General features: G+C 39.9%; 1 protein-coding gene across 2 annotated transcripts in view; it reads left to right on the top strand.

Moving 5' to 3' along the window:
* The first annotated feature begins 545 nt into the window (after positions 1-545).
* Kitlg (KIT ligand) overlaps positions 546-13,803 on the top strand; it is an 86,067-nt gene continuing 72,809 nt past the window's right edge. For both annotated transcript variants that reach the window (XM_027928904.2, XM_027928911.2), the window contains exon 1: positions 546-741. In XM_027928904.2, the coding sequence (XP_027784705.1) occupies positions 727-741 (15 nt within the window). In that variant the 5' untranslated portion in view covers positions 546-726. The remainder of the gene's footprint in view (positions 742-13,803) is intronic.

Below are 13,803 nucleotides of genomic sequence, written 5' to 3' on the forward strand. Positions count from 1 at the left end.
GGGGTAAGACATTGGCATAACTACGGATCCTAATTAAACTTTTTTTTTTTTTTTTTTTTTTTTTTTAATTTCCCTAAGGCGAGGTGGGGTGAAGCGAACTCCTCTCGCGCACAGCCTTCGGCGTCCTCTCCGGTTCTGTCTCCAAGTAAAAGACCAAGCTCTCAGCTCTCTCCAACCGCGAGGAATTTCGTCTGTCCTCAGGAGGTGCCAGGGCGAAGCCCGGAGGCCAAGCTGGGACTCGCAGCGCCCTGCACGCTGCTGAGCGCGGCGGCCGCAGGTTGCTAAGCTTCTCCCAAAGCGCCCCCACACCCTCGTGGCAGCTCGCTGGTGCGCGCCTAGGCCCCCAGGCTGGGTACGCGCTTGGCCTAACCCGCCCAACTTCTGGGGCATTCACCGCACTCTGGCCGCCCTCCCGGGGTCTCCGCCTTGCCCTTGCCCGCGTCTCTCCTCCCCGGGGCTCCGGAAGGGAAGGAGGCGTGTCCAGAGCAGGCGGGAGGGATCTATATAAAAGCGCTGGCGGCGCGGTGGCCCGGGCTTCACTCGCCGCCTCGCGCTGGGACTGGGAGCGCTGCGGGAAGCACGGGCTGTAGAGAGGGCGCTGCGCTCGGGCTGCCCAATGCTCGGACTATCTGCCGCCGCTGCTCGTGCAATATGCTGGAGCCCCAGAACAGCTAAACGGAGTCGCCACATCGCTGCCTGGGCTGGATCGCAGCGCTGCCTTTCCTTATGAAGAAGACACAAGTGAGTAGGGCATGCCCGGGAGCTCACTGGCTTTCCAAGAAAATCGTGCCCCAAAGCCCCGAGGAGGCCGGCACTCCTTGGGACCGGTAACCGGTATATGCAGGGTTGCGCCTGCCGGGAGAGCCTAGAGGGTGCGGGGGAGGCTGGTGTGGTGTGCAAGCCAGAGCTACCCAGCCTGGAGGATCGGAGAGGAGTGGGAGTGATGAGAGGGAGTCGGTGTCAAGTTTGGAGCCGCAGCAGTTAAGTTTGGAGCTGTCAGTCGGAAACTGTATCCGATGGAAGGGTCGGTTCTTTGGCCTGGGAGTTTCAGTTATCACGGGAAAGCATGTCTTTGCACGGGAGCCGTTTTCCTGTGGATTCCGGGAGATTATGAAACAGCTCTCCACGTGCCATCCTTGCTCGCTGGAACCCAGATTTATTTGTGCAGTCCTAGGTGGGCGCGGGTCGAGCCTTGGACGCGGGTGCAGCGGCGGGAATGAACCCAACACTGAGCACCAAAGTGGCCGCGCTCCCCGGTGCTGGGAACCTGCCCGGCCGCGTGCGGAAACTTGGCTTCATGTGGCGTTTGCCTAGTTTGCAGCTCTGGGTGGGCCCTCCAGAGAGCTAGAGATGAAGTAACGCCTCCACAGTGCATGCACCTTCTTCCATTACAAAAGAGAAAAAGTTCTTCTTTTTTTAAATGGGCACATCTAATGATAGTTATTGAGATAATACCCAGTGTTGCTAAATTGTGCTTTGTACATGAAACACTGTGGGTAAAAGCAGTGCCCGGAGGTACAATTAGAGTCTTCCCCGCCCGCCTTGAAACAAATATCTGCTTGGACGTCTAGAAAGGGACGCCACTGTATCCCCATCCGCAGTTCTTTGAACCACTGACGGTTCCTACCTTTTCTTACTTCTTCCTTTCAGAATTGTTCTGGTATTTGCGGAGGGTTGGGTAAGGCTGCCCTTTCACCCCCAAGAGGTTCTATAGGAGATTGCATTTCTGAAATGTGTGGAGGGAAAAGGGAAATTGAGGATTTATGCAAATCGGTAGTTTAGAATGAAGGCGACAGTGTGTTGAAAATGCTTGATTAAACAACCCGCTTAACATCATGCTTTAAATAGATGCCTAGTCTTGGAGATGTACACATAAGGACGGAAGTAGCAAGAATAAAGTCCCTTCCACCTGTGTGGAAAAGGGCAGGACAGAGAGACAGTGCCTGGTGAAAAAGAAGTAGTCACCAGAACACTCTCCCAGAGTCTCTAAAATGAGGAAGAGAAGTGGAGTGCCTATCTCCTCTTTTGCAAGCCGGTTGTTTTTAGGCTTTGCACTGGACACCACACCTGGAATCACCATAGTGTGCTGTTGAAATGCAAATATTAAGGATTCTTGCAACAAGAAAAGTTTTATTGTAATCTTTTGATGTATCCGTGTTTTCTGCTTTGTAGAACAATAAGCAAGGGTGGGGAACCTATTGTTTTTATTGCTTTTTATAGTAGCATCTGCTGGCATGAATGGTGATGGTGAGATTTGGGTGTAGAAGCAGCTAGCTTCTAGTTCAGGAAGAGCCAAACCTTCCTATTTAAACAAGAAAACAGGAGACAGATCAGGTTAATGTCCAACACTCCAAAGACAGGCGATACACTATCAAGTCACTTTGAGAGTTCGAAGGATGGATGATCCTTGCACCCTTGCTTTGCAAAACAAATGTGAGCTCTGTAATCTCCTTTCTCGCTTTGATTAAATGGCTGTGTCAATAGGATTACATGGAATAATTCCATTGAAAACTAGAAAGAGGTCAGTCTAGCCTGAACACTGTGGCTGTGGCCTCAGTGACTCAGTGCTGCCGACCAGAGACATTTGAGACAGCTAAGTATTTTAGAAATGTGACCTGTTCAGACCAAGTTAAAGTGCAGGCCCTTTGGGGGGGACTTGCTGATGTTAAAGGGCTTGCAGGCAAAAGAGGGCAGTGCTCTTGTTGAATGAAGGCATTCATTGCCTAGGATCTAATGACCTTCAAGGTTTCCTTTAAGGATACTTTTAGCAATTCTACATTTCTGTCACTGAAAAAGGGGTCCCTGGAGATAGCACAGAATCAATAAAATAATCCATGGCATTAAAGGAGGGAATTAGATCCAGCTTCATGTCAAATTTTCTAACCCAAGAGTTAGAAATTTTCTGTGTAGCTCTGCACAGATGAAGAATAACATAAGGAAATTGGACACTAACATTAATCTAATGTTATCTTTGTATCTATTAGTATACAGTTGTTTAAATAGTCACTTATAAACATGGCAGAGTTCCAGTATAGGCCAACTGGTTCTACACTCTCTCATTAACCACAAATGAAAAGACAATTTAGTAATATTTTTTACATATGTTAATTTGAATTACACAGTTCTCCAAGAATCATGGGGACACCAGGCATTTTGGCCTTTCAGTCAAGCTAAATAAGTGTGAAAATTCCATCAACAACCACTTGAGGTTTGATGAATGATTCTTTCATTTACTTAGCACCTGTGATATGCTTCATATTTGGAAAATAATTATACAGGCAATAATCATGTATAATAGTGACAATAAATTTAATTATAAGTCTGAAGAAATGTAGTGTTTTTTCATTTTTCAAATTTTTGTTTGCTTGTTTTTTTTTTTATCCATGCTGTGTGATTTTATAGTTCCCAAAGGAAATTGTGGCTCTGGCTAAGAAAGAGCATCTCTTTCAATGTATAACCATTTTCTTAAACATTATAGTCTGATATATTAAATAACAATTGGGAAGCCATATTTCACAGCACCAGTGAAAATCTGGTTAAAAGTGCTGTCAGTTTAATGTGCTCAGTGCCACGTTTATTGATGTTACACTTGCATTTTAGTTTCTTTACAGGTTTTGAGAGTTGTCATGACTGCTGTCAGTTTCAGTAATACTGAGATAGGAAAAAATTGTCTTGCAAATGGTGTAGAAAAAGCCATTTTAGATACACTAAATCTCTCAGGGAAGAGGCAAATATAATGTTAGCTTTCACTAGGAAAAAAAAATCCTTTTCTTTCTTTTTTCCCTTTTTTTTTTCTATATGAAGTTTGCCATGCGAGTAACAATGCAAGTTTACTTTATAGAAAAAAAAATTGTGAAAAGAGCATTTTTACATCTTGTCCTTATGATCACTCAACTTGGAATGTGTGCTTTGAATATTCCTAATTTATGTAGTTTTTAATTGACACATTCTGCCAAGAGTTTAAAACTCAAGTGCTAAGTCTATTACATTTAACATAAAACAGGGAAAATAACCATATGGAAATCTGAAGTTTTGTGCCAAACCAATTAAAATTGCTAAATTTTATTTAACTGCTGATTTGAAGATAGCAAATTGTGAGTCAGATTTGTTCTTTAATGATAGGTGATACAACTTGTACCATCACCTTTAATAACATTAAAAAAAATTCCCTGCCCAGATATCTATGAGTTTTGGAGGTTTCTTGCATGGGGTGGGAATCCCACTACATGTGCCCCCTGGTTTTTCCCTGTCTGGGAGCACCTACAGTGCTGTGGGAGCTTTGTAGGCTTCAGCCTCTGAGGACTTAGATTCCAATTTCTGTTTTACCTCTAGAGACAGATGACCTTAGGCAAATGAAATGGTTAAGCTTCTTGGGATTTCCGTTTTGTAGTCTGTCTGATTATAAAATAGTTATAAAAATTCTTCTCAGATGGTAGCTGTACAGACTGAAGGAGATTGCATAGATGTCTCTATCCCAGCACCATGGCTGACTGTAGTTCCAGTCTGAAATTGTTGTTTCTGAGAAGAGAATTGCCTGCCTGCTAACTTTTATAGGCCAGAGGAAAAACTGGTCATTGCAAGTAGATGATGTTTAACCAACAAAGCAGAGACCCAAGTTTGCCTAAGTAAGGATCCTTCAATTCAGTGCCTCCCATTGTAGGTTGTTATCTAACTGTGGACTGTAATTAACACATGACAAACCAGGAATGTGTGAAAACGAAGGTGATATATGGACATGAGTCATGTGAAGTTCTTAGGTTTTTTTTTTTTTTTTTTAAAGTAAATATGAATGAGAGAATCAAAATACAACATAGAAACAGAAATGGAAATGCTGTCTCTGATTCAGTTCCTTATTGTCAATACTCTTGCTTTCTGAATTTTCCTTGTGTGATTTGGACGGTTTATTTTATTTTAGACTAAAGAACTTAGTCAGCTTCCTACCCCTGGTCTTGCACTTGATCTGCTGAGTGAGGCCATGCATTCATTTCTGCAGGGTGTCTTTGTTGTCCTTACCAGGCAACATGCAGTGACATTTTTTTTTTTTTCTCATTATCCAAGTTTGGGACTCTTCCCACCCCCCAACCCCCTTTTCTCCATTACCTTAAAGTAAATTAGGGTAAGGCATTTGGATATAAATCTCTGAGCAGGGATCTTTTATCTTTCTTTTCTAGTACATGAATCATGAGCAGCTGCAGGAACTCTGTTTTTGGTCTTAGTCACCTGTGTAGTCAGAACAATTTATAAAACAAATTGAGAGAACACCAAGATACTTTTATAATATATGCTGCTTTCAGAGCTGTTTTGTATAGACTTTGTTTCATGGAAACCATTGACTGTAGCCTTACTGATTTATAGATGCAGCAAAATGTTTTTGCCTTTTCACTTAATTATGGGCACACTAAAAACTATTTACAGGGCTGGGAATTTGAGAGAATTATCATTATCCTATTCCTATCCCTATCTATTTCTGTCTGTCCAGAAAAAAAGAAGGGGTAGGGGTGATTTTCTTATAATTAGGCCTCATGGTTCTTTTTTTAAAATCACAATGTGTGTCATCTAAAGGAAAGCTGTTCTTTATGTAGCTCTCTTTGTCCTTTGCTACATTTTACTGTTTTTTTCTAGGCTGCCATATTGGCTTGGGTATTAGGAGACTGTTCTTTTATTAACCTGAATAGTGAGTTGTATGACTTTGACAAATCATTTGAACCTCTCCAAATCTGTTCACCCAATTGAAAAAATGAGAAAGTAGGACTAGGTGATTTTTAAGTGCCTTCCAGTTCTAAAATTCTCTATTTCTAAAATACTAGTAAAATAAAAATTTGAACCAGATGTCATTTAAGCTTCCTTTAATTCTGAGGTTTATGTAGCCATTGCTTCAATATAAAATAAATGATAGCCATTGTTTTATGATTATAAACTATCCCATAGGAAGAAATTAAGGAGATTTAAATTTAGACTGTTCTACTTTTAGCCATTTCACTTACTACTTGATATTTCTCTGTAACAAGAGCAGCATTTATACTTTCCTATTTTAGCAAAATCCATGGTTGAAGAGGACCTTTGGTTTCTTTCTTCTAGTCTTTTAAGTTCTACGAGTGAGGAAGAATCCTGAGGCAAAATCAGATAGCCCAAGGAGATAAATTACCAAGGTAATGCTTTCCTGTATTTGCCTGTCTTTTCTGCCCCTGAAGTCTTCAATGTCTGTGTGCATGGAGTTGGAATGGAGAGAACAAACCAAGGAGGAATCTGATGACATAATAGAAAAACTTTAGTTGGGAGAATTAGAGGAAATGGCTCTGCATTTGGCTTTGCCTTCAGGTTTGTGACCTTGGGCAAATCACCGAGTCTTAGTATCTCTGAATTATATCCAGAAGTTAATCCTGAGAGGATCGTGAAGATGAGACACTGCAGCTGGGGACACAAAGATGGAAAGAGGAGGGGACCTTGGGAGAGGGTTCCTGTGAATGATTCTTTGCCAAGTCCCCAGTTGCTTTGGCTTTTGCTAGAGTCCAGTACCATCCTGGAACTTCTCTTGCCCCTGTCCATCCTTTTCTTAGCTGAGAGCAAGTCCAGTATCCACAGCAGCTTTTTCTTAGAATCAGAAGCCATAGCTGTCCTTTTCTTTTTGTTGACATGCGAATATTCAAAGAGACCAGCTGGACCTTCCTCCAGCCAAGAGATCACAGATTCTTCTGAAAATAGGGTTGTGACTGTGATGGTGATGCTCTGCTTTGAGCCTGGTGAAGTCTAGTGAAGTACTGGTTAAAACAAAGTTCAGCTTGAGGCAGTCCTCCCATCAATTAAGCAAACAAACAAACAACAACAACAAAAGAAAAACACGTTATCTGAATGCAGGAATTCAGTGTTCATCTGTAGCTGTTAGCCTTGACCTTAGGGCCCTTGAGGGCAGATTAGAGCATGGCCATAATGGGAGGGGGCAATTGGGTTGCCCTTTCTGTATTCTCAGTACACAGGCAGCAGATCAAAAGCCCCCCAGCTGTCTTGCAAAGAATGTCTTTGCTCTGTAGGGTGACCACACAAAAGGGTGTGAAAAGATGACAGCAAACCCATCCATCCAATGCCTGCTTTAGTGCCTCAGTCACCTTTGCAGAAAAGGCAATTCCACTGCATAATTGTTTCCCTGTGCAAACCCGAGGGATGTGTTGCATTTGTCTTGTATGCACATTATTGTGTTTTCTTCCAGGGGCTGAAGTTCATCCTGGGAACAAAAGCCCCGTGGGTGCTTAGAACTTCTGTCTCTTTTTCACCTTGACATAAAATCCCTGAAGCAAATGACCTTGCCATTTCTGGGTCTTCCCTAAACTCCACTGCTGAATTGCATCTCGTTACTGGCTCCTTTCCTCTAAAGGTGTATGTTCCAGGGGTCATGACTATTGTTGCCTCTAATAATCACCAAGGAATAGTGGTTGACTATTTTGAAGAAACCTCTTGGGACTCTACTGTGCTGAGCTAGCGCACTGCTGTGTCCTGGGGGTTCCTTTCTCTAGACTGCCTTAGAGCTACAGAGAGAGTGTGCTTTGTTATAAAGGGCTTGCCGGGCTCCTGGGATGTGTTGTCCGTGTGGATGTACTGCCTGTTAAAATTTATATTCAGGGCAGAACATTAGATGGAAGAGCTGGGGGAAGGGAGCATAGAGATGTTTCCATATAAAATAGTTTATAACACATTCTAGAAAACCTGAGGATTACAAAACAAACCTCAGTCGTCACACGTAGAGCCATTATTTATGCTTCATTGTAAATCCACAATTTAACACTTCCAAAATAGTAAGCACATTAGGTCTTTCAATTTTCGACGATAACCACCTAAGACGTCAGTGATTGCTTTGGCCTGGGTCTCTGGTGGTTTTAGAAAGCTTCTGTATTTGCTGGGCCCTACCCAGAGATCTTTGGTGTGTTCTCTTAGACAGAAGAATAACCCTAACACATAAGTCATTCTGCTGTTTATTTGTTGGAAAGATAAATTATCACCATACAGGGGAATGGATGTTACTCTCTGCTTCCAGGTGTTCCACATTGGGAACTGAAATACAGGGATGATAAAGGGGTTAGGGAACAATCAAAGAGGTAATTGGCATAGTGTTTTAAATATTTGGATGAAATTAATTCTATGAGAATAGGACAGAACTACAAAATAGGTATATGTAATTATTCCCTTGTTTTTGTAACAAATTATGTTGTCTTTTTTTTTAAGTTTTAAGATTTTTAAGTCCTGCTCAAGAAAAGTGTTTTTCAAACTTTAGTACACTTTGTTTATAATGAATGCACCAAAGCCATAGTACTCTGTGCCTTAGCAATATTTAGAAAACAGTGAAACTCTTTTCTATTTGAATGTTGGGTCTTTCTTTCTTTTTTTTACATCTTTTATTAAACTTGGTTGTTTTTATTTCATGTACATTTATATTTCACTGTAGACATAATAGCAAGTTTTTTTAATCTAATGCTCACAATGAGAACCTGTTATAAGACCTTTGCAGTTTTATATTTATTTACTTCTTACAATTTTAAACAGTTAGATAGACTTTTTAAATCCAAAGCTGATTTGACCATTTGTTGTTTACACTTCTGTACAAATGTCACATGTAATTGATTCAGCTTGAAGGAATGAATTTACTATTATACAGATGAAGTGTTTGACATTTGAATAGGTAGTTATTTTAAATAGTTTCAACCATTGTTTTATCAAATTAAACCATCCTGACAGTAGAGCATGCCAGAATGGCACTTAGTAGAAAACACTTCCAAGGTTAATTAATTCATTGAACTTCTCTCCTGGGAGGTAGGTATTATTATTTTTTTTAGAATCCCATTTCATAGATGAGGAAACCAAGATAAGGACTTGTTGCCCCTGCCAACTCTAGGTATTTGTCACAAAGATTGTCACTCAAGAGATTGGGCTGGTGCATTGTGTATCAGCCTGGCTTATTCAGTACTTCAGAGATCTGGCTGCAAGAACATTAAACCAAAACCAAATGCAATTCAGATAGTCACAACAGCTGCCTGCATTAGAATTTGGATAACAAAAATTTCACAATTGCTATTGCTTAGTGGAGTAACTCATCCTAGATGCTCAGTAAATATGCATGGAATGTTATGGAACAAATGTATACTTGATTCAGGTCATTAGCTGCTGATCCATTTTTTTTTTTCTCCACTAATAACTGTACTAGTATATTATCTATACAGATGAGTTCAGTTGATTTGACAGGCTACTTTTTTCACCATTTATAGCTTTCATTTTCAGTGAACATGCAATTCATTTATTACTAAGTGAAACTAAAGATGATGTGGGTGAAGAGAAAGTATTAGAGTTACAAATGAATAATAGTACAGGTTCTGCCACTTACAAGCTCTATGTGACCTCAGGAAGCTTTTCTTACTGACCTTCATTTTCCTAATCTTTAAAATGGGCACAGAAATACCTAGTGACAGTGCTGGTGGTGATTAGATGAGATACACTAATATCACAGCAATTGGCACTTGATAGATAATCATTTCCTCCTCTGCCAGAATAGCAAATCTCAGAACATTTTAGTAGCACTCATATGCTATAAGAAGTCAATTCACTGTTAGTAATTCCTGGCTTTGGCTATAAGGCTTACATGCACAGATGAATTAAAATAATCCTTAGAGACTAATACATCATCTATGTTCTTTAACTCTCCTTAACAATCTTAGTAGATTAAAAAATATTGCCCCCAAATTTATTTCCTTTATCTTTCTCCCCTTTCTGTGAAAGGGAACAATTACACAAACTGGGCCCAAAAACAAGTTAGAAGTAAGAGATCAGCTTATTGAATAAGAAAATAATAAGACTAGTTATCAAGTGAGTATCCATCGATTATATACCATGAATGAGGAGCTATACTACAAACTGTGCAGCTTTAACTCATTTGATTCTAGCAAAAATGTGATAAAGTACATACTATAATGACATGATACCTCCTTTTTTTCTTCCTTCCCCTCCTCCTTTTCTTAAACAAATAGGGGAACTAAAGTTCAGAGATATTAGGAAAATTTGCCCAAGATTAAAAGGAAAAGAGCAAACAAGGAGCAGAGCTTGGGTTTGAAGCCTGGTCTGTTGAATTCCAAAGCCTAGATTCCTCTTAATAACTGCAGTTCAGGGCATCCCTATTCAACTTGTGCTATTTTGGGGATCTGAACCATCCCCTGAAGACCCACATATTGAGGGGGCTTGGTCCCCAACCTGTGGTGTCATTGGGAGGTGGTGAAACCTTGAGGAAGTGGAGGTTAGTGGAAAGAAGTTGGGTCACTAGGTGTGGGCTTTCAAATGGAGATACTGGGACCCTGGCCTCTCCTTTTTTTCTTTTGGCTTCCTGGCTTCTATGAGGTGAAAAAGTGTTCTCTATCACACTCTTGCCATGATGTACTGTGCCACTGCAGGCCCAAACTGATGGGGCCAAGTGACCCCAGACTGCAACCTCTGAAACCACGTGCCAAAATAACCCTTAGTTTCTTATAAAATGATTGTCTCAGGATTTTTGTCACAGTAGTGGAAAACTGAGTAAGACAACCTGTAAGCCTTAAATTACTTTTTTTTTTTTAAATTTGTATTTAGAGGTGATCATGGGTTTTGCTCATATACCAGGGAAACCTGAAAGCAAGCAAAGCTTAGGCTTCCAGTTGAGTGACAGGTTGCTTCAGATCCTTAACACTTCAGTGTTGCACAGAAGCATAAGTTGCTGAGATCAATCAATACTGTTGGCAAAATGCCAGGGGCCAAACAGACTCGGCGGTGGCTCTCAGCAATAAGTGGTTGTGGAAGAGCATCACTCTAACAAGTCAGGGAGCCTGACCTGCATCAGCAGCCCCTCCCACTTCAGTCTCCTGAGCCTTCAAATGGAAACTTCATCCCAGATTCATCTGACTGTTGTAAACTGTAAAAATACCACTTTTCTTGATGGAAATAAGAGTTACTGCCAAAACCCTTAGTATCTTTCAAATAAAGTGGCCCTTGGTTGGCAGAGGGCCAATTTTAATTTTTTTTTAATTTTTATTTTTTTGCAGTGTTGGGGATTGGACCCTAGGCCTCGCACTTGCTAAGAAATTACTCTGCCACTGAGCTGCATCTCTAACCCTCAAATATTTAAAAATTGTGTTTCAAAATAATTTCGTGGAAAAAGAAAGATGCATCAGAGATTACTTTTATCATTTTTTTGGACCTTATTTGTATGCTGTTGTTTAGAAAACTATTTAATATTGTCTTTGATTATGTCTGGGATTTAAAATCTCCCAGTCATTTGTGTTACAGTCTTTCCTTTGTAATTCTGTGTCACTGCAACTGCATTCATAGTACGAAATTATCTTCTGCATTAAAATTAAGATTTTTTTAAACAAATGACTATTGGAGCATCCGTAGCAAAAGCATTCCCTTGGAACTGACCCATCAGCAGTTTAGGGCAAGGTGAAGAGAAGCTTACTGGACTCGATCCTGCAGACTGATCCTCTACTTTGGATGGCTAAGTAGGCCACCATCTGAGCCTCAGTCTCCCCATCCACCAAACAGTGAAGATTGTACCTTTCTTATAAGTGGTTTCTCCTATATGGTTGCTAAATGAAGTGATCCACAAAAAGCACTTAGTTCAGTGCTTGACACAAAGGAAAGATTAAATAAATATTTTAGGTTGTTACTAATATGGCAAAAACTGGAATATAATGCTCATCCGTAGTGAGTACTGCTTTCTTAAGGGAAATGACAATAAATGCCGAGTCATCACTGCCACAGTGAAAGGGAAAGTTGGAGCAATTTATCCAAATAATGTAGAGCTCTGATTAATTTTAGTCTGGAGTAATTTAATTATTTTTATTTCTTTAGTAGAAACTGGAAAAAAAAAAACAAAACAAGAAGCCTAAAATATTTAGCATTATAATCTCAAGAGAGTTTACCTAGAGCAAAGTTACTTCTTTCTACCCTGTGTCCAAGGTCACAGAGTTAATCCATGGTGGTGCTGGCTCATGAACTAGAAATTCTGGGTCTGAAGACTGCATTCCTAAGCTCAGTGCAATAACTGGAATTGGGGAGACAGGACATAAATTCTTCCCTCTTTGATACAGTGTGTGATTCCCTACATTTTTCCATCTGGGAGCATCCAAAGAAATACAGTCAATTGTCAGGAAGAAGGAAAAGAGCATTGCTTTTATGTCAAAAGCACTTAGGCTGAGGGTGGAGCTCAGTGTTAGAACATTTGCCTAGCATGTGTAAGGCCCTGGGTTCAGTCTCCAGTACTGGGGGAAACACACACACACACACACACACACCCCTAGGTTTTACCTCTGGCTCCTGAGTCTAGTTTGCAGTGGGATCTTAGGCAATTTATTTAACTTTGCTTAACCTTTTCATAACCTTCTATAAAATGGAGAAGTAATCCTTTGCAGGTTTTCTCTTTCCATCCTTTGTTCTTTTTAAACCCTTCTTTCCTTTTTTTTACCCTAGAAATGATATGTTGTGTGCTTAATGTGACTGACACAGAATTGTGTTATCATATGAAGTATTTTTCAGATTTAATTTATATTTTCCTATCATACCATTAACTACTAAATTATATCTGTGCAAAGTATTTGACTCATTGTCCTCATGTAGAGTAGAAGGAACATGCATGTTGCAATAAGATAGAATGAGTCTTACATCTCAATACTGGCTTAATTCCTAGTATTGTTCACTAAGATCATAGTTATGTTATTTACTTTCTTTCTCTAGGCCTTAATATCTTAATTTTGATCAGGGCAATAGGGGTGATAGTACATAGTTTGGAGAATACAAAGATTAAAATGAGATAATATAGCAAAATTTCCTGACCCAGAAGTGATGCTCAATAAGTGGTATCTCTAAGTCCTTAGGGAAAGGTTTATGCCAGCAAACAGATCAGTATGCATTAGCCTGTGGACTCCGTGTCAGTTTATTCCATTTGTAGGATGCTATAAGAATTTAAAACATATTGGCATTAAGAACCAAAGCAAGATATGGGTAGTTATAGGAAATGGGATTGTGTAACTGTGAACTGAGATCCATGAAGTATCTGGACCTGTGTAACTAAGGATGCTTATACAAATCTTGGCTACCTCATAAGTCCTAAGAGTCAAGAGAGGCAGCAAGTAACAGTGAAGACCCAAAGACTGTCCTGTTCAGAAGCCTAGGGTCATATTATTCTAAACCTACAGTGATGAGAAATATAAACTTTCCAAATACCCGAAAACTTGACATTAATTAATGTCTTCCAGTATGAACCTCAAACTACTTTTAATAGTATGATTGTTAATAACTATGGAGACTCAGATATGGAGGCTCCTCTTGTATGGTTTTGAGTCATTTAATTCTTATCCTTAGATTTTCTTTTTTGTAAAATAAGGCTTATAGTAGAGTCTAATTCTTAAGGTAGTTCTGAGGATTAAATGAGCTAATGCATGAAAAGGCCTAGCACCAAGACAGATACCAGAAAACCTGGGAAAAGGTTAGTTGCTTTCAAGTAAAATGAATTTTGCATTCAAAGGTTGTGGTTTTATTACTTTTTAAATATTTATTTAATAGGTGTAGAATTAACAATTTGGAAAAGTTTCCATTATGAATTTGGGTACTATTTTCTTTTCAGTGATTTTTTTTTTAAGTTTTTTTTTTTTTGCTAGGAATGGAACCGAGCATGCTAAGCACATACTCTACCATTGAGCCACCCCCTTGTCAGTAATTTTATTTAGAGTTTAAGAGCTTAATTGTCCAGGTTAATCTTCCAGTAAGTTTTGTATCAGTCAAGACAGACGCAAGTTACTT

This window comes from Marmota flaviventris, chromosome 3 (assembly GCF_047511675.1).
Source record: "Marmota flaviventris isolate mMarFla1 chromosome 3, mMarFla1.hap1, whole genome shotgun sequence".
Lineage (NCBI taxonomy): Eukaryota > Metazoa > Chordata > Mammalia > Rodentia > Sciuridae > Marmota > Marmota flaviventris.